A 22,500-nucleotide genomic window follows, 5' to 3' on the forward strand; every position below is an offset into this window, starting at 1 on the left:
ATATATATATATATATATACACATACATATACACACATATGTGTGTGTACATATATATATATATCCTGTATATATATATACATACATACACATATGTATATATGTATAAATATATATACATACACAAACATACATATATACATACACATATAAATACATACACAAGTATATATGTATATATATACATACATATATACATATACACGTATATACACACACACATATTTATATATATATATACACATACACATATGTATGTATATACATACACATATATACAGTATACACATATACTGTATACATATATATACATACACACATATAAACACACATATATACATACACATATATATATATACACATATACACATGTATATATACATACATACACATATAGATGTATATATACATACACATATATGTATACGTATATATACATACACATATATATGTATACATACATATATATGTATACATACATACATATACATACATACATATATATACATACAAATATATACACAGATATATGTATATATACACACACATATATATACATACAAATATATACACAGATATATGTATATATACATATGCATATACAAATATATACATGTGTATATATACACACATACTGTACATGTATTTATACATATATGTATATATACATATATACACATATATATGTGCATACATATATATATATATATATATGTATATATATAAGTTAATGTTTTGTTTTAAATAGTGTCAAGATAGTTCTTTGGGAAGTATAGCTCGGTTGGTAGAGTGGCCGTGCCAGCAACTTGAGGGTTCCAGGTTCGATCCCCGCTTCCACCATCCTAGTCACTACTGTTGTGTCCTTGGGCAAGACACTTTACCCACCTGCTCCCAGTGCCACCCACACTGGTTCAAATGTAACTTAGATATTGGGTTTCACTACGTAAAAGTGCTTTGAGTCACTAGAGAAAAGCGCTATATAAACATAATTCACTTCACTTCACAAAGACTTAAGATGCTACTACGCTATTGTCTCTCACGCCCCCTCTATTTAAGAAGCACTGCACGAAAGGGGATGTTCGGAACTTGTCAAGGGGACATCAATTTTTCACGACCCCCCGATGTGAATGTTTATTTATCTAAAGTAGGGGTGCCCATTACGTCGATCGCGAGCTACCAGTCGACCGCGGGGGGTGTGTCAGTCGATCTCCAGCCAGGCTTTTAAAAAAAATAGACCTAAAAATGAGTGATCATCAATCTTCACCAAGACGTCACTTAAATGACATTCACGGTACCGGAGGGTCTTGTGAGATGACGCTGGCTGCTGCAAGATCATTATTATGAAAATATGACCGAGAGGAAGGCGAGAAACACTTTTTATTTCAACAGACTCTCGCGCCGTACCTTCTGTCAAAACTCTAAAGGCCGACTGCACATTTCCTATCTTCACAATAAAAGCCCTGCTTCATGCTGCCTGCGCTAACTAAATACAGAGTCTCGGAAAACTGGCGTGCACAAGCGATCCCTCAGAAAGCTGGCGTGCACATCACTTGTGCACGCCAGCTTTCCGAGACTCTTATTTTGTTAGCGCAGGCAGCATGAAGCAGGGCTTTTATTGTGAAGATAGGAAATGTGCAGTCGGCCTTTAGAGTTTTGACGGAAGGGACGGCGCGAAAGTCTGTTGAAATAAAAAGTGTTTCTCGCCTTCCTCTCTGTCATTTTTTCATAATAATGAACTGGCAGCAGCCAGTGTCATCTCACAAGACCCTCGGGTGCCGTGAATGTCAATCAAGCAAGCTACGGAATTTGCCGCCAATGTTTTTCTTGTAAAGTGTATGGAAGCTGGATGAATTAGATGCCAAAAACCAACCACTTTCATGTGGTATTGTACAGAAAGGACAACTTTTTTTCTCCTCCATTTGAAAATGTGGGCGTTATCATCATTACTGTCTGATTCCAATCAATGCAAGTCATCAGAATCAGGTAATACACCAACTTATATTCTTGTCTTTGTGAAAGAAAGACATCTATATGTGTTACACATGCTTGTATTATCATTAAACACATTTAACTTGTTTACAAAAATGTCTCTTTCATGGATAAATAAATATAAATGATATATATAAATGAGGTAGATCCCCTCGAGTTGGTCAATTGAAAAGTAGCTCGCCTGCAGAAAAAGTGTGGGCACCCCTGATCTAAACAAGATATATGCGAATACACTCTCACGCCCCCCCCACACACACACTAACATTTCATGGCACCCTCCAGGGGGGGCTACCCCCACTATTTAAGCAGTACGGAGCTCGCCACTAATTTACCATTCTGGCCTAAACTGATCTCCGGTGCTTCTCGAAACCTGACTTTCGGAGTCATGAATTCAGCCCCCCCCCCCCTAAAGAGGGGCCCGCAGCTGTCAAGGAGTTGCAGTGACGCCCTGGTGGTCATGTGTCTAAAACTGTTAAGGAGCCATGGTTGTTAGCAGTCTGGCCGTACAGTGTCGAGGAGGGGAAGCGGTAGTCGCCGCAAGAGGTCACCGGCGGCTCCTTCGGGGTCGCTGCGTACTGCTCATTAATGCCGCAGTTATGTGGCAGCTGTGTGTTTGATGTCACTCATTGCGACATAATTCACCACACACACACGCACACACAAACAGTCATTAGGCCTGTCCGCATTGACCCCCTCCCTCCCCCCCCGACCCAAGCCCCTGCCCACCCATCTCTCTCCCGCTCCTTCCGCTTTCCTTGTTCTCCCGCCATTTTACCAGCAGATCTTGAACGCACACGGTGATGACGTCACTTTGCAACTTATATTCAATTGAATAGACTGCAAAGTCAAGATATTTAATGTTCCAACTGAGAAACTTAAATTGTTTTGGGCAATTAATCTTTAACTTTGAATTTAATGGCAGAAAAAGTTGGCAGAGGGGCATTTTTACCACTGTGTTACATGGCCTTTCCTTTTAAAGGGGAACATTATCAGCAGACCTATGTAAGCGTCAATATATACCTTGATGGTGCAGAAAAGAGACCATCTATTTTTTTAACCGATTTCCGAACTCTAAATGGGTGAATTTTGGCAAATTAAACGCCTTTCTGTTTATCGCGCTGGAGGCGATGACGTCAGAATGTGACGTCGCCGAGGTAACACACCCGCCATTTTCATTTTCAACACATTACAAACACCGGGTCTCAGCTCTGTTATTTTCCGTTTTTTCGACTATTTTTTGGAACCTTGGAGACATCATGCCTCGACGGTGTGTTGTCGGAGGGTGTAACAACACTAACAGGGAGGGATTCAAGTTGCACCACTGGCAAGAAATCTGCCGGCAGACCCCCATTGAATGTACCAAAGTGTCTCCACATTTGACCGGCGATGCTAAGACAGACATGGCACAGAGATGTATGGATAACCTGCAGATGCATTTGCAACGATCAACTCAAAGAAATCAAAAAGGTGAGTTTTGTTGATGTTATTGACTTATGTGCTAATCAGACATATTTGGTCGCAGCATGACTGCCAGCTAATCGATGCTAACATGCTACGCTAATCGATGCTAACATGCTGTTTACGCTAGCTGTATGTACATTTGAAACTAGATACCCACCTTTAATGCGAAACAAACACTTACCAATCGACGGATTTAAGTTGCTCCAGTGTCACAAGATGCGAAAGTCCTGATCGTTTGGTCCGCACATTTTACCGGCGATGCTAATAAGGCAGCCATGCTATGGGCCACTCCATTAGGTACACCCATGCTATGGCCGAATAGCGTCAATAGCTATTCGCTCAAAATCTTCAGTTTCTACTTCAATTTCGTTTTCGCTATCTGCCTCCATACTCCGACCATCTGTTTCAATACATGCGTAATTCGTTTTTTTTACTATTTTTTGGAACCTTGGAGACATCATGCCTCGACGGTGTGTTGTCGGAGGGTGTAACAACACTAACAGGGAGGGATTCAAGTTGCACCACTGGCCCGAAGATGCCAAAGTGTCTGCCGCCAGACCCCCATTGAATGTACCAGAGTGTCTCCACATTTGACCGGCGATGCTAAGACAGACATGGCACAGAGATGTATGGATAACCTGCAGATGCATTTGCAACGATTAAGTCAACGAAATCACAAAGGTGAGTTTTGTTGATGTTGTTGCTAATCAGACATATTTGGTCGCAGCATGACTGCCAGCTAATCGATGCTAAAATGCTACGCTAATCGATGCTAACATGCTGTTTACGCTAGCTGCATGTACATTTGAAACTAGATACCCACCTTTAATGCGAAACAAACACTTACCAATCGACGGATTTAAGTTGCTCCAGTGTCACAAGATGCGAAAGTCCTGATCGTTTGGTCCGTACATTTTACCGGCGATGCTAATAAGGCAGCCATGCTATGGGCCACTCCATTAGGTACACCCATGCTATGGCCGAATAGCGTCAATAGCTATTCGCTCAAAATCTTCAGTTTCTACTTCAATTTCGTTTTCGCTATCTGCCTCCATACTCCGACCATCTGTTTCAATACATGCGTAATTCGTTTTTTTTGACTATTTTTTGGAACCTTGGAGACATCATGCCTCGACGGTGTGTTGTCGGAGGGTGTAACAACACTAACAGGGAGGGATTCAAGTTGCACCACTGGCCCGTAGATGCGAAAGTGTCTGCCGCCAGACCCCCATTGAATGTACCAGAGTGTCTCCACATTTGACCGGCGATGCTAAGGCAGACATGGCACAGAGATGTATGGATAACCTGCAGATGCATTTGCAACGATTAAGTCAACAAAATCACAAAGGTGAGTTTTGTTGATGTTGTTGCTAATCAGACATATTTGGTCGCAGCATGACTGCCAGCTAATCGATGCTAACATGCTACGCTAATCGATGCTAACATGCTGTTTACGCTAGCTGTATGTACATTTGAAACTAGATACCCACCTTTAATGCGAAACAAACACTTACCAATCGACGGATTTAAGTTGCTCCAGTGTCACAAGATGCGAAAGTCCTGATCGTTTGGTCCGCACATTTTACCGGCGATGCTAATAAGGGAGCCATGCTATGGGCCACTTCATTAGGTACACCCACGCTATTGCCAAATAGCGTCAATAGCTATTCGCTCAAAACCCTCAGTTTCTACTTCAATTTCGTTTTCGCTATCTGCCTCCATACTCCGACCATCTGTTTCAATACATGCGTAATTCCGTTTTTTTGACTATTTTTTGGAACCTTGGAGACATCATGCCTCGACGGTGTGTTGTCGGAGGGTGTAACAACACTAACAGGGAGGGATTCAAGTTGCACCACTGGCCCCAAGATGCCAAAGTGTCTGCCGCCAGACCCCCATTGAATGTGCCAGAGTGTCTCCACATTTTACAGGCGATGCTAAGACAGACATGGCACAGAGATGTATGGATAACCTGCAAATGCATTTGCAATGATAAAGTCAACGAAATCACAAAGGTGAGTTTTGTTGATGTTGACTGCCAGATAATTGATGCTAACATGCTACACTAATCGATGCTAACATGCTATTTACCGGCGGTGCTAAAGCAGACATGGCACAGAGATGTATGGATAACCTGCAGATGCATTTGCAACTATATTACGTTTCCTTCCACCCACATTTAATGCGAAACAAACACTTACCAATCGACGGATTTAAGTTGCTCCAGTGTCACGAGATGCGAAAGTCCTGATCGTTTGGTCCGCACATTTTACCGGCGATGCTAACGCAGCTATTCGGCCATGCTATGGCTATGAATAGCGTCAATAGCTATTCGCTCAATAGCTTCAGTTTCTTCTTCAATACTTTCATACTCCAACCATGCGTAATCTGTTGAATCGCTTAAGCCGCGGAAATCTGAGTCTGAATCCGAGCTAATGTCGCTATATCTTGCTGTGCTATTCGCCATTGTTTGTTTACATTGGCAGCACTGTGTGACGTCACAGGAAAATGGATCGTCACATCGGAAATAGCGAAAATCGAGCATTTTAAAGCTTTTTTTAGGGATATTCAGGGACCGGTAAAATTTTGAAAAAAAAATTCAAAAAACACAACAAGCCACTGGGAACTGATTTTTATTGTTTTTAACCCTTTTGGAATTGTGATAATGTTCCCCTTTAATGCTGTTACCTGATTGGCTGTCAGCGTGTCACTTACACTAATTAGTGATCACTTCGGTTACCAGAGAGCGAGCTCCTTTGTTCATGCAACCAACCTTGCTTCGCAACTTCCGCTTTCTTCCGACGAAAAATAATAAAAATAAGTCGAGGGTTTTATCGAATGCATTTTTTAATCGATATTAAATAGGTGTATATCGCGATACATATTGATAGCGTTTTATCAGCCGGCCCTACAGACTATTGACGACAAAGTCATCAATTATTGCACTTTCTAGTCGACTTTGCACCGCACTAAAGAGGCGGCGAGGACCACAGGCGTGTAGAGAATGTTTACACACACATACTGGCATTTAACAAGCGAGGCACGGGGAAAAATGGAAGCCAGGATTGCAGGTTTCCTTCTCAATGGGAAGGTTTGTTACGCCTTCATATTGGCCAAAAGTGCCGAGCGGGCCAGCTTGTTATGGACCGACTTTCATCCGGAGACACCCTGGCAGAGAGAGCAAAGGCCGGCCTGCTTGTAACGCTCGCCACGTCATGGCGAGGCTGGCAGGTGACTCCCCCCCCCCCTCAAAGCTTTTGTGTATTACGCAGGCTTTTGGGGCTTTACGTCTCGGCCTTCGGAAGGAAGAAAAGCCGTGAGAAGGAGGATCAACTGTCGACTTGTTGACTCAACTCACTGTTGGACTTTGCACTCAACTGACTTTCTCAGACAATGTTTGTACTTTTGTTTTGATATCAGTGAATATAGTCCATTGTTTGACTTGGTGGATTTTGTTATGCATTTTTGTTTGTGTCTACCATGAAAGGTGGCAGTTATCATTAAAGACCTACTGAAAGCCACTACTAGCGACCACACAGTCTGATAGTTTATATATCAATGATGAAATATTAACATTGCAACACATGCCAATACGGCCGCTTTAGTTTACTAAATTGCAATTTTAAATTTCCCGCGGAGTTTCCTGTTGAAAACGTCGCAGAATGATGACGCCTGTTTGTGACGTCTCGGGTTATAGCAGACATATATCAGCCCAGCACCACTTACGGCTAAAAGTTGTCTCTTTTCATCGCATAATTACACAGTATTTTGGACATCTGTGTTGCTGAATCTTTTGCAATTTGTTCAATTAATAATGGAGACGTCAAAGAAGAATGCTGTTGGCGGAAAGCGGTGGATTGCAGCTGCCTTTAGCAACCGAAACACAGCCGGAGTTTCTTTGTTTGTTGTGAAGCTTTAACACGGAGCGGTCAAGCTCTGGATAATAATAATAATAACAATTGATTAGATTTATATTGTGCTTTTCTATTATTATATACTCAAAGCGCTCACAGTGAAGTGAGAACTCATCATTCATTCACACTTGGTGGTGGTAAGCTACTGTACATCAGTAGCCACAGCTGCCCTGGGGTAGACTGACGGAAGCGTGGCTGCCAGTTTGCACCTACGGCCCCTCCGACCACCACCTATCATTCATTCATCATTCATTCACCAGTGTGAACGGCACCGGGGGCAAAGGGTGAAGTGTCCTGCCCAAGGACACAAAAGCAGCGATTTGGATGTCAATAGGTGGGAAGCAAACCTGCAACCCTCAGGTTTCTGGCACGGCCGTTCTACCCACTACACCATGCCGCCCCCATGTTTGGGAAAATTGTGATATTAAGTCGGCTCTTACCGGAGACTTGAGTGGATTACGCCAGTGTTTTTCAACCTTTTTTGAGCCGAGGCACATTTTTTGCGTTGAAAAAATGCGGAGGCACACCACCAACAGAAATTATTTAAAATTGAAACTCACTTAACAGTAAAAATGTGGTTGTCGCAATTGTTGGATATGATCTTAAAGCAGGGGTGTCAAACTCTGGCCTGCGGGCCAAATGAGGCAATCTCAAATTAACATTAGAGCTGGCCCGCCGGTACTATACAGTGGCGGTGCCGCTGTAACACCGCATTCACCACTAATACTCATACTTAACAACCCTCACGATTTTCCCGGGAGACTCCCGAAGTTCAGTGCGCTTCCCGAAAATCTGGACAAACATTCTCCCGGTTTCCACCCAGACAACAATATTGGGGGCGTCACGTCCGCTTTCCCTCCATACAAACAGCATACCGACCCAGTCACATGATGTAAGCGGCTCGTATGCACACGTAAGTGAATGCAAGGCATACTTGGTCAACAGCCATACAGGTCAAACTGAGGGTGGCCGTATAAACAACTTTAACACTGCTACAAATAAGCGCCACACTGTGAACCCACACCAAACAAGAATGAAAAACATATTTCGGGAGAACATCCGCACCGTAACACAATATAAACACAACAGAACAAATACCCAGAATCCCTTGTAGCACTAACTCTTCTGGGACGCTACAATATACAACAGGAAACAGACAAAATAAGAGCGCTGACAGGAACTAAAAACAGGAAATACTAAACACACACAGAGGAAAAACTAAAACACAAACAAACTGTCAGTGGTAAGCCTGACAGATTTAGTCATTCCTTTACCACTTTTGGTCATTGTCCTGATGGAACACCCAACTGTGCCCAAGACCCAACCTCCGGGCTGATGATTTTAGGTTGTCCTGAAGAATTTGGAGGTAATCCTTCTTTTTCATTGTCCCATTTACTCTCTGTAAAGCACCAGTTCCATTGGCAGCAAAACAGGCCCAGAGCATAACACTACCACCACCATGCTTGACGGTAGGAGTTGTGTTCCTGGCATTAAAGGCCTCACCTTTTCTCCTCTAAACATATTGCTGGTTATTGTAGCCGAATACCTCAATTTTTGTTTCATCTGACCACAGAACTTTCTTCCAGAAGGTCTTATCTTTGTCCATGTGATGTCAGATCAAACAAAAATTGAGCTTTTTGGCCACAATACCCAATAATATGTTTGGAGGAGAAAAGGTAAGGCCTTTAATTCAAGACCATGATCCCAAACACACGTCAAAAGTGGTAAAGGAATGGCTAAGTGTGAAGTGAAGTGAATTATATTTATATAGCGCCTTTCTCTAGTGACTCAAAGCGCTTTTACATAGTGAAACCTAATATCTAAGTTACATTTAAACCAGTGGGTGGCACTGGGAGCAGGTGGGTAAAGTGTCTTGCCCAAGGACACAACGGCAGTGACTAGGATGGCGGAAGCGGGAATCGAACCTGCAACCCTCAAGTTGCTGACACGGCCACTCTACCAACCGAGCTATGCCGCCAAGCTAGAATGAAAGTTTTAGAATGGCCTTCCCAGTCCTGACTTAAAGGTGTGGACAATGCTGAAGAAACAAGTTCATCTTGGAAAACCAACAAATTTAACTGAACTGCACCAATTTTGTCAAGAGGAGTGGTCAGAAATGCAACCAGAAGTTTGTGGATGGCTACCAAAAGCACCTTATTGCAGTGAAACTTGCCAAGGGACATGTAAGCAAATATTAACATTGCTGTATGTATACTTTTGACCCTCACATTTTCAGTAGACCCATAATAAATTCATAAAAGAACCAAACTTCATGAATGTTTTTTGTGACCAACAAGTATGTGCTCCAATCACTTTATCACAAAAATATAAGAGTGATTGGAAACTCAAGACAGCCATGACATTATGTTCTTTACAAGTGTATGTAAACTTTTGATCACGACTGCATAAACATTTTGTCTGACTTAATTTTCACCTGCCCCACGAGACACACCAATAAGCTTTTTTATGGATGTACAATAAAAAAAATTGCCATCTGTTATAACTTTGTGACATGATACAATGCACATTCATGAACATATCAAATACAAATGTGACAAATTGTAGCCAAAAGTTGATTTCCATCTGCATCTCCTTGCAAAAAACAAGCCCAGGGCTCCCACTATTTCAGTGTTAGAGTGAGTCCTATTTTTTCATGAACTTATTTTAGGCACCAGTGGGAAGTCGGTCCCTGAAAATATTGCCTGCATTAACCCGGTACGGTGGTGCAAAAAAAGGTTGGGGACCACTGAGTTAGAGTACTGGTTGACTTTGTGGAATATTTGGGGTCTTTCTATTTATTTTTTATATTTCTAATAACTGGCGGGAGGACAGACCCCATTATGTGTGACATTTCTTAGTCTTTTACACAAATGTTTAACTTTGTTGATCATTTTATGCCTTTCTTTACATGTCTACCGTACAAGGTGGTAGTTATCATCAATAACTGGTGGGAGGGTGGATCGGATTAGTTACGTGACATGTGTACGTTTAAATGTGGTCATGCATGAATTAGTGACATTGTGGAATATTTGGGGTCTTTCTATTTATTTGTTATACAAGGTGGTGGTTATTATTAATAACTGGCGGGAGGTCAGGCCGGATTATATGTGACATTTCTTAGTTTTTTTACATAAATGTGCGAGAGCGAGTGTACTGATTAACTTTGTTGAACATTTTATGCCTTTTTTTTATGTCTACCGTAAAAGGTGGTAGTTTTCATTAATAACTGGTGGGAGGGTGGATCGGATTAGTTACGTGACATGTACGTTTAAATATGGTCATGCATGAATTAGTGACATTGTGGAAAATTTGGGGTCTTTCTATTTATTTGTTATACAAGGTGGTGGTTATTATTAATAACTGGCGGGAGGACAGACCGCATCATATGTGACATTTCTTAGTCTTTTACACAAATGTGCCTAAGCGTAAGCGAGTGTACTGATTAACTTTGTTGAACATTTTATGCCTTTTTATTTATGTCTACCGTAAAAGGTGGTAGTTATCATTAGTAACTGGTGGGAGGGTGGATCGGATTAGTTACGTGACATGTACATCTAAATGTGATCATGCATGAATTAGTGACATTGTGGAATATTTGGGGTCTTTCTATTTATTTGTTGTACAAGGTGGTGGTTATTATTAATAACTGGCGGGAGGTCAGGCCGGTTTATATGTGACATTTCTTAGTTTTTTTACACAAATGTGCGAGAGCAAGTGTACTGTTTAACTTTGTTGAACATTTTATGCCTTTTTATTTATGTCTACCGTAAAAGGTGGTAGTTATCATTAGTAACTGGTGGGAGGGTGGATCGGATTAGTTACGTGACATGTACATCTAAATGTGATCATGCATGAATTAGTGACATTGTGGAATATTTGGGGTCTTTCTATTTATTTGTTGTACAAGGTGGTGGTTATTATTAATAACTGGCGGGAGGTCAGGCCGGTTTATATGTGACATTTCTTAGTTTTTTTACATAAATGTGTGAGAGCGAGTGTACTGTTTAACTTTGTTGAACATTTTATGCCTTTTTATTTATGTCTACCGTAAAAGGTGGTAGTTTTCATTAATAACTGGTGGGAGGGTGTATCGGATTAGTTACGTGACATGCGTACGTCTAAATGTGGTCATGCATGAATTAGAGACTTTGTGGAATATTTGGGGTCTTTCTATTTATTTTTTATACAAGCTGGGGATTATTAATAGCTGGCGGGAGGACAGACCGCAATACATGAGACATTTTTTAGTCTTTTACACAAATGTGCCTAAGAGTGAGCGAGTGTACTGTTTAACTTTGTTGAACATTTTATGCCTTTCTATTTATGTCTACCGTAAAAGGTGGTGATTATCAATAACAACTGGTGGGAAGGTGGATCGGATTAGTTACTTGACATGTGTATGTCGACATGAACTAGTGACTTTGTGGAATATGTGGGGTCTTTCTATTTATTTGTTATACAAGGTGGTGGTTATTATTAATAACTGGCGGGAGGACAGACCGCATCATATGTGACATTTCTTGGTCTTTTACACAAATGTGCCTAAGCGTGAGCGAGTGTACTGTTTAACTTTGTTGAACATTTTATGCCTTTTATTTATGTCTACCGTAAAAGGTGGTAGTTATCATCAGTAACTGGTGGGAGGGTGGATCGGATTAGTTACGTGACATGTACGTCTAAATGTGGTCATGTATGAATTAGTGACATTGTGGAATATTTGGGGTCTTTCTATTTATTTTTTATTTTGTATACAAGCTGGGGATTATTAATAACTGGCGGGAGGACAGACCGCAATACATGAGATATTTCTTAGTCTTTTACACAAATGTGCCTAAGCGTAAGCGAGTGTACTGTTTAACTTTGTTGATCATTTTATGCCTTTCTATTTATGTCTACCGTACAAGGTGGTAGTTATCTTCAATAACTGGTGGGAGGGTGGATCGGATTAGTTACGTGACATGCGTACGTCTAAATGTGGTCATGCATGAATTAGTGACATTGTGGAATATTTGGGGTCTTTTTCTTTTTTATACAAGGTGGGGGTTATTATTAATAACTGGCGGGAGGACAGACCGCATCCTATGTGACATTTCTTAGTCTTTTACACAAATGTGCCTTAGCGTGAGCGAGTGTACTGTTTAACTTTGTTGATCATTTTATGGCTTTTATTTATGTGTACCGTACAAGGTGGTAGTTATCATCAATAACTGGTGGGAGGGTGGATCGGATTAGTTACGTGACATGTGTACGTTTAAATGTGGTCATGCATGAATTAGTGACATTGTGGAATATTTGGGGTCTTTCTATTTGTTATACAAGGTGGTGGTTATTATTAATAACTGGCGGGAGGTCAGGCCGGATTATATGTGACATTTCTTAGTTTTTTTACAGAAATGTGCGCGAGCGAGTGTACTGATTAACTTTGTTGATCATTTTATGCCTTTTTATTTATGTCTACCGTAAAAGGTGGTAGTTTTCATTAATAACTGGTGGGAGGGTGGATCGGATTAGTTACGTGACATGTACGTCTAAATGTGATCATACATGAATTAGTGACATTGTGGAATATTTGGGGTCTTTCTATTTATTTGTTATACAAGGTGGTGGTTATTATTAATAACTGGCGGGAGGTCAGGCCGGTTTATATGTGACATTTCTTAGTTTTTTTACATAAATGTGTGAGAGCGAGTGTACTGTTTAACTTTGTTGAACATTTTATGCCTTTTTATGTCTACCGTAAAAGGTGGTAGTTTTCATTAATAACTGGTGGGAGGGTGTATCGGATTAGTTACGTGACATGCGTACGTCTAAATGTGGTCATGCATGAATTAGAGACTTTGTAGAATATTTGGGGTCTTTCTATTTATTTTTTATACAAGCTGGGGATTATTAATAACTGGCGGGAGGACAGACCGCAATACATGAGACATTTTTTAGTCTTTTACACAAATGTGCCTAAGCGTGAGCGAGTGTACTGTTTAACTTTGTTGAACATTTTGTGCCTTTCTATTTATGTCAACCGTAAAAGGTGGTAGTTATCAATAACAACTGGTGGGAAAGTGGATCGGATTAGTTACTTGACATGTGTATGTCGACATGAACTAGTGACTTTGTGGAATATGTGGGGTCTTTCTATTTATTTTTTTATAAAAGGTGGTGGTTATTATTAATAACTAGCGGGAGGACAGACCGCATCATATGTGACATTTCTTAGTCTTTTACACAAATGTGCCTAAGCGTGAGCGAGTGCACAGTTTAACTTTGTTGATCATTTTATATCTTTTATTTATGTCAACCGTACAAGGTGGTAGTTATCATTAATAACTGGTGGGAGGGTGGATCGGATTAGTTACGTGACATGTGTACGTCTCCATGTGGTCATGCATGAACTAGTGACTTTGTGGAATATTTGGGGTCTTTTTATTTATTTGTTATACAAGGTAGAGGTAATTATTAATAACTGGCGGGAGGACAGACCGCATCATATGTGACATTTCTTAGTCTTTTACACAAATGTGCCTAAGCGTGAGCGAGTGCACAGTTTAACTTTGTTGAGTATTTTATGCCTTTATATTCATGTCTACCGTACAAGGTGGTAGTTATCATCAATAACTGGTGGGAGGGTGGATCGGATTAGTTACGAGACATGTGTACGTCTACATGTGGTCATGCATGAATTAGTGACTTTGTGGAATATTTGGGGTCTTTCTATTTATTTTTTTTATACAATGGTGTTTATTTATGTCTATAATTGAAGGTAGTGGTCATCATTAATAACTGGCGGAGGAACCCTGCCTTCCTATTAGTTTTTGTCCGTGCATGGTGTTGGTTATCATTAATAACTGGCTGGGGAACGTTGCCTTTCTATCATTTTTCTTCATAGCATGGTGGTGGTTATAAATAAGTGGTGTGAGGAATTACAATTATGTAACTATTTCGCGTACAGGCGGACGAACCTTCCGGTTTGACTCTGGATAATTCATGACTTTTGACCAATTATTATGTAAGGTGGTGGATATCATTAATAACCCGCGAGAGGAACGTTGTCCGTAATTATGTTGCCCGTCTAATTTGCACATGTGCCCGTGTAAGAGTGAACATACCGTGGGCTTTTAGGATATTTTCTGCTGTCTATTTATTTCTATAATCGAAGGTAGTGGTCATCATTATTAACTGTCGGAGGAACCTTAACTTTCTGATAGTTTTTCTCTGCGTGTGGTGGTGGTTATCATTAATAACTGTCGGGAGGAACGTTGTCCCTAATTATGTGGCTCGTCTACTTTGCACATGTGCACATGACATTTTACATTTGTGGATTATTTTGAGATTGTTTACTTTTCATCGAGCAAGATGGCATTTACGGTAATAATAACTGGCGGGAGGACGGACCACATTAGTTATGTGACATGTCTTGGTTTTTTTAACGCACACTTGCCTAAGTGTGAGCGAGTGTACTGTTTGACATTCTTGATTATTTTACGTCTTTCTATTTTTTCCCCACTATGCAACGTGGTGGCTATCATTGACAACCGGCGAGAGAATAAAAAAAAAAATCACATTAATCATGTGACACGTCTACTTTTCACATGTGCAGGCATATGTTTTTGGATTTTTTTTTCTGCTGTCTGTTTATTTCTATAATTGAAGGTAGTGGTCATCATTGATAACTGGCAGAGGAACCTTGTCTTTGTGTTAATATTTGTCTGTGCATAGTGGTGGTTATCATTAATAACTGTCGGGAGGAACGTTGTCCCTAATTATGTGGCTCGTCTACTTTGCACATGTGCACTAATGACCCTGCATTTTACATTTGTGGATTATTTGGAGATTCTTTACTTTTCATCGGGCAAGATGGCATTTACGACGTTATTAACTGGCGGGAGGACGGACCACATTAGTTATGTGACATGTCTTCGTTTTTTTTAACGCGCATTTGCCTAAGCGTGAGCGAGTGTACTGTTTGACATTCTTGATTATTTTACGTCTTGCTATTTTTTTTCCCGCTATGAAAGGTGGTGGTTATCATTGACAACTGGCGGGAGAAAGAATCACATTAATCATGTGATACGTCTACTTTGCACATGTGCCCGTGTATTAGTGAGCATAACGTGGGCTTTTTGGATATTTTTTCTGCTGTCTATTTATTTCTATAATTGAGGATAGTGGTCTTCATTAATAACTGTCGGAGGAACTTTGTCTCTCTGTTAGTTTTCGTCTGTGCGTGGTGGTTGTTATCATTAATAACTGTCGGGAGGAACCTTGTCCCCAATTTGCTGGCTCGTCTACTTTGCACATGTGCACTAATGACCCTACATTTTACATTTGTGGATTATTTGGAGATTCTTTACTTTTCATTGGGCAAGATGGCATTTACGGTAATAATAACTGGCGGGAGGACGGACCACATTAGTTATGTGACATGTCTTCATTTTTTAAGGCACACTTCCCTAAGTGTGAGCGAGTGTACTGTTTGACATTTTTGATTATTTGACGTCTTTCTATTTGTTTCCCACTATGCAACGTGGTGGCTATCATTGACAACTGGCGAGAGAAAAAAAAAAGAATCACATTAATCATGTGACACGTGTACTTTGCACATGTGCACGCATATGTTTTTGGATTTTTCTTCTGCTGTCTGTTTATTTCTATAATTGAGGATAGTGGTCATCATTGATAACTGGCAGAGGAACCTTGTCTTTGTGTTAATATTTGTCTGTGCATGGTGGTGGTTATCATTAATAACTGTCGGGAGGAACGTTGTCCCTAATTTGCTGGCTCGTCTACTTTGCACATGTGCACTAATGACCCTACATTTTACATTTGTGGATTATTTGGAGATTGTTTACTTTTCATCGGGCAAGATGGCATTTACGGTAATAATAACTGGCGGGAGGACGGACCACATTAGTTATGTGACATGTCTTCTTTTTTTTAACGCACACTTGCCTAAGCGTGAGCGAGTGTACTGTTTGACACTCTTGATTATTTTACGTCTTTCTATTTGTTTTCCACTATGCAACGTGGTGGCTATCATTGACAACTGACAAGAGAAAAAAAAAAAAATCACATTAATCATGTGACACGTGTACTTTGCACATGTGCACGCATATGTTTTTGGATTTTTCTTCTGCTGTCTGTTTATTTCTATAATTGAGGATAGTGGTCATCATTGATAACTGGCAGAGGAACCTTGTCTTTGTGTTAATATTTGTCTGTGCATGGTGGTGGTTATCATTAGTAACTGTCGGGAGGAACGTTGTCCCTAATTTGCTGGCTCGTCTACTTTGCACACGCGCTTGTACACTAATGACCCTACATTTCACATTTGTGGATTATTTTGAGATTGTTTACTTTTCATCAGGCAAGATGGCATTTACGACGTTATTAACTGGCGGGAGGACGGACCACATTAGTTATGTGACATGTCTTTGTTTTTTTAACGCACACTTGCCTAAGTGTGAGCGAGTGTACTGTTCGACATTCTTGATTATTTTATGTCTTTCTATTTGTTTCCCACTATGCAACGTGGTGGCTATCATTGACAACTGGCGAGAGAAAAAAAAAAATCACATTAATCATGTGACACGTCTACTTTTCACATGTGCATGCATATGTTTTTGGATTTTTTTTTCCTGCTGTCTATTTATTTCTATAATTGAGGATAGTGGTCATCATTGATAACTGGCAGAGGAACCTTGTCTTTGTGTTTATATTTGTCTGTGCGTGGTGGTGGTTATCATTAATAACTGTCGGGAGGAACGTTGTCCCTAATTATGTGGCTCGTCTACTTTGCACATGTGCACTAATGACCCTACATTTTACATTTCTGGATTATTTGGAGATTCTTTACTTTTCATCGAGCAAGATGGCATTTACGGTAATAATAACTGGCGGGAGGACGGACCACATTAGTTATGTGACATGTCTTTGTTTTTTTAACGCACACTTGCCTAAGCGTGGGCGAGTGTACTGTTCGACATTCTTGATTATTTTACGTCTTGCTATTTTTTTCCCCGCTATGAAAGGTGGTGGTTATCATTGACAACTGGCGGGAGAAAGAATCACATTAATCATGTGACACCTCTACTTTGCACATGTGCCCGCGTATGAGTGAGCATACCGTGGGCTTTTTGGATTTTTGTTCTGCTGTCTATTTATTTCTATAATTGAAGGTAGTGGTCATCATTAATAACTGGCGGAGGAACGTCGTCTGGTTAAAATCCCAAGAAACAGCCCGATTATTTCCTAGTGTGTCTTTTGAAAAGCAGCCTTTTACATAGAAGCGACTGTGTTGAGTCTGCTTTTGATGGCTTCCCCTTTCCTCTCGCTAAGAGTTATGTCAGTGTGTGAGGAGCTGATGACTCACCTTCCTCTGGGCGGGCTTGGTCACAGAGGTCGCGACCCCCACAAAGGCCCACAGCACATAGAGTCTGGAGGAAGGGAGGGGGGGGCGGAAGCACAGGAAGATATACAGGTTTTTAAACATGAAGACCACATTATCCTTTGACCTCCAAGGCACACGCACACACATACACACACACACATATATATATATATATATATATATATACACACACAGTGGGGCAAAAAAGTATTTAGTCAGCCACCGATTGTGCAAGTTCTCCCACTTAAAACAATGACAGAGGTCTGTAATTTTCATCATAGGTACACTTCAACGATGAGAGACAGAATGTGGAAAAAAAATCCAGGAATTCACATTGTAGGAATTTTAAAGAATTTATTTGTAAATTATGGTGGAAAATAAGTATTTGGTCACAGCTCTCACTGATGGCTCAAAATCTCACGATACATGGCCACATTCATTCTTTCCTTAACACGGATCAATCGTCCTGTCCCCTTAGCAGAAAAACGCCCCAAAGCATGATGGTTCCACCCCCATGCTTCACAGTAGGTGTGGTGTTCTTGGGATGCAACTCAGTATTCTTCTTCCTCCAAACACGACAAGTTGAGTTTATACCAAAAAGTTATATTTTGGTTTCATCTGACCACATGACATTCTCCCAATCCTCTGCTGTATCACACATGTATCCATCCATCCATCCATTTTCTACCGCTTGTTCCCTTTTGGGGTCGCGGGGGGTGCTGGCGCCTATCTCAGCTACAATCGGGCGGAGGCGCATGTATCCATTTTGTTATAAACTCAACTGGTCGTGTTTGGAGGAAGAAGAATACTGAGTTGCATCCCAAGAACACCATACCTACTGTGAAGCATGGGGGTGGAAACATCATGCTTTGGGGCTGTTTTTCTGCTAAGGGGACAGGACGATTGATCCGTGATAAGGAAAGAATGAATGGGGCCATGTATCGTGAGATTTGGAGCCAAAACCTCCTTCCATCAGTGAGAGCTTTGAATGGTTGACCAAATACTTATTTTCCACCATAATTTACAAATAAATTCTTTAAAATTCCTGGATTTTTTTTCACATTCTGTCTCTCACAGTTGAAGTGTACCTATGATGAAAATGACAGACCTCTGTCATCATTTTAAGTGCGAGAACTTGCACAATCGGTGGCTGACTAAATACTTTTTTGCCCCACTGTATATATATAGTTAGTACTTTATTGATTAATTCAGGATAGTTCCCTCAGGAAAATAAAAAATACTGTATATACTGTACATATATACATACACATACATAACAATTTCCTGAATTGCCAAGATAAATTGTTGTTTATTTCAACTATTTTCCCCCAAAACACATGTCGGTGACTTAGTCCCTGTGCCTTTTTCATTAAGTATGACTATAGCGTCAGCCACCAAGGGGCCCCAAAAAATTGCGAGTGCCAACACTTTGTTTTGATAAAGAAGGTGAGGAACATGATGGAATTGAGAAAATAAGTCGCAGCAGAATACAAAGATGTTAAAGGTTCAACGTTGTCCGGACAACCATGTCGACTAAAGCAGGCAGTTTTTGGTCATGTAAACATAAACGGTCGCACTGGAGTAGCTTTAAACAGTGTGCATGTTTTCCATCCGCATGCCTCTCTCAAGGACCATACACCATGTGGATGCAACACACACACACACACACACACACACACACACACACACACACACACTGCTGTAAAACAACCTTTTTATTAGCGGTTTTGTGTTGAAAGATTGTGGTTTCTGGTTGAGAACGTCCTCCTCTCGTTTGGGTTGTGTGTGGTTTGCGGAGCATCGTGATATCTAACAGCCTGTATCGACTTTTTCTGCTCTTGGCTTACTATCGTTGACTTTGGTTGTGCTTGGCAGGTGACGCAATGTGGTCTCGGCTTTGGAAAGTTTGGGGGTTTTAAAGCGTTATGAAGCAGGTGAACTTGCAAAGTGCAGACGAAAAAAAATGGAAGCGCTTCTACTTTTACTTACTTTTGACGTTTTGTGGCGTATAATGCAGATTAAAAAAGGTTATTTTACTAGAAGATTCTGTCTGTTCCAAACCATTTTGACCAATGAAGCTTGAATTGAGATTTTATGTTTTAATAGTGTGGTTTATGGATTAAAATGTGGTTTGAAATGTCTTTTATTGTGATTTTTTTTTTTTTAAAGCACGTGACCTGAGTTAAGTGTGCAATTACACAGGCAAAACTTATTAAATATCTAGTATCGCACTTCATTTTATCCATCCATCCATCTTCTTCCGCTTATCCGAGGTCGGGTCGCGGGGGCAGCAGCCTAAGCAGGGAAACCCAGACTTCCCTCTCCCCAGCCACTACGTCTAGCTCTTCCCGGGGGATCCCGAGGCGTTCCCAGGCCAGCCGGGAGACATAGTCTTCCCAACGTGTCCTGGGTCTTCCCCGTGGCCTCCTACCGGTTGGACGTGCCCTAAACACCTCCCTAGGGAGGCGTTCGGGTGGCATCCTGACCAGGTGCCCGAACCACCTCATCTGGCTCCTCTCGATGTGGAGGAGCAGCGGCTTTACTTTGAGTTCCTCCCGGATGGCAGAGCTTCTCACCCTATCTCTAAGGGAGAGACCCAAACTCATTTGGGCCGCTTGTACCCGTGATCTTATCCTTTCGGTCATGACCCAAAGCTCATGACCATAGGTGAGGATGGGAACGTAGATCGACCGGTAAATTGAGAGCTTTGCCTTCCGGCTCAGCTCCTTCTTCACCACAACGGATCGGTACAACGTCCGCATTACTGAAGACGCCGCACCGATCCGCCTGTCGATCTCACGATCCATTCTTCCCCCACTCGTGAACAAGACTCCTAGGTACTTGAACTCCTCCACTTGGGGCAGGGTCTCCTCCCCAACCCGGAGATGGCACTCCACCCTTTTCCGGGCGAGAACCATGGACTCGGACTTGGAGGTGCTGATTCTCATTCCGGTCGCTTCACACTCGGCTGCGAACCGATCCAGTGAGAGCTGAAGATCCCGGTCAGATGAAGCCATCAGGACCACATCATCTGCAAAAAGCCACTTGTGCCAACTATTTTGAAACATGTTGCAGGCATCAAATTCCAAATAAGCTGATAATTGCCACAAAAAAAAAAGTTTTCCAGTTCGAACGTTAAATATCTTGTCTTTGCAGTCTATTCAATTGAATATAAGTTGAAAAGGATTTGCAAATCATTGTATTCTGTTTTTATTTAGGATTTACACAACGTACCAACTTCACTGGTTTTTGGGTTTGTATTCTATCCGGCTTTCAAAATGTACCCAGACTGAGTAGACATGCGGAGAATGCAAAATTTCCAAGCGTTTAGGTTTTTATTATAAGCGAACCAAGATGATCCTTCTCCAAAGAGCGCCCACATGTAGACCGAGGTGTCTCAAAATCTGTTCGCCTGTAAATAAAGAAATCTATCGATTTTTACAGTAAAAATTATGTTTTTTTTTCCCCTAAAATCTATGGCCATGTTTGTTTTTTTATCAGTGCATTACAATAAAGTGACAAACAGTACTACTGTTATTTTGCTGCAAAATTCTGGTGACTTAGTTCTTACTTTTATCCCCCTGTCAAATTCTCTGTTTCTGCAGTGCATTACCGTGAATGGAAAAATGGTATTACTAGTAATTATAGGGTGAATTTCTGAATTTTTACAGTAGAATCAATCTTCAGACTTTTCCACACCAATGACTGCAAAGCTTTAAAGAAGTCATTATGAATAAGTACCGTATTTTTCGGACTATAAGTCGCAGTTATTTTCATAGTTTGGTGCGACTTATTTATACTCAGGAGCGACTTATGTGTGAAATTATTAACACATTACCGTAAAATATCAAATAATATTATTTAGCTCGTTCACATAAGAGACTAGACGTATAAGATTTCTTGGGATTTAGCGATTAGGAGTGACAGATTGTTTGGTAAACGTATAGCAGGGGTCACCCGTAAGGACCAGATGAGTCGCCCGCTGGCCTGTTCTAAAAATAGCTCAAATAGCAGCACTTACCAGTGAGCTGCCTCTATTTTTTTTTATTTTATTTCATTACTAGCATCGAGAGGAGCCAGATGAGGTGGTTCGGGCATCTGGTCAGGATGCCACCCGAACGCCTCCCTAGGGAGGTGTTTAGGGCACGTCCAACCGGTAGGAGGCCACGGGGAAGACCCAGGACACGTTGGGAAGACTATGTCTCCCGGCTGGCCTGGGAACGCCTCGGGATCCCCCGGGAAGAGCTAGACGAAGTGGCTGGGGAGAGGGAAGTCTGGGTTTCCCTGCTTAGGTTGTTGCCCCCGCGACCCGACCTCGGATAAGCGGAAGAAGATGGATGGATGGATGGATGGATGGATACTAGCAAGCTGGTCTCGCTTTGCTGGACATTTTTAATTCTAAGAGAGACAAAACTCAAAGAGAATTTGAAAATCCAAGAAAATATTTTAAAAACTTAGTCTTCGCTTGTTTGAATAAATTATTATTATTTTTTTTACTTTGCTTCTTATAACTTTCAGAAAAAATAACTTAGAGAAAAAATACAACCTTAAAAATTATTTTAGGATTTTACCTTTTAAATTCCTTCCTCTTCTTTCCTGAAAATATAAGTCAATGTTAAAGTTTTTTTTATTTATTTTAAAGAATAATAAATACATTTTAATTTAATTCTTCATTTTAGCTTCTGTTTTTTCGACGAAGAATATTTGTGAAATATTTCTTCAAACTTATGATTAAAATTTAAAAAAAAAAAA

The 22,500-nt window shown here is 40.9% G+C and overlaps 1 protein-coding gene across 1 annotated transcript in view; it reads right to left on the reverse strand.

Moving 5' to 3' along the window:
* adamtsl4 (ADAMTS-like 4) overlaps positions 1–22,500 on the reverse strand; it is a 197,998-nt gene that overhangs the window by 168,618 nt on the left and 6,880 nt on the right. The window contains exon 2 of the mRNA XM_061881651.1: positions 17,731–17,794. Within this exon, the coding sequence (XP_061737635.1) occupies positions 17,731–17,794 (64 nt within the window). The remainder of the gene's footprint in view (positions 1–17,730; positions 17,795–22,500) is intronic.

This window comes from Nerophis ophidion, linkage group LG21 (genome assembly GCF_033978795.1).
Source record: "Nerophis ophidion isolate RoL-2023_Sa linkage group LG21, RoL_Noph_v1.0, whole genome shotgun sequence".
Taxonomy (NCBI): domain Eukaryota; kingdom Metazoa; phylum Chordata; class Actinopteri; order Syngnathiformes; family Syngnathidae; genus Nerophis; species Nerophis ophidion.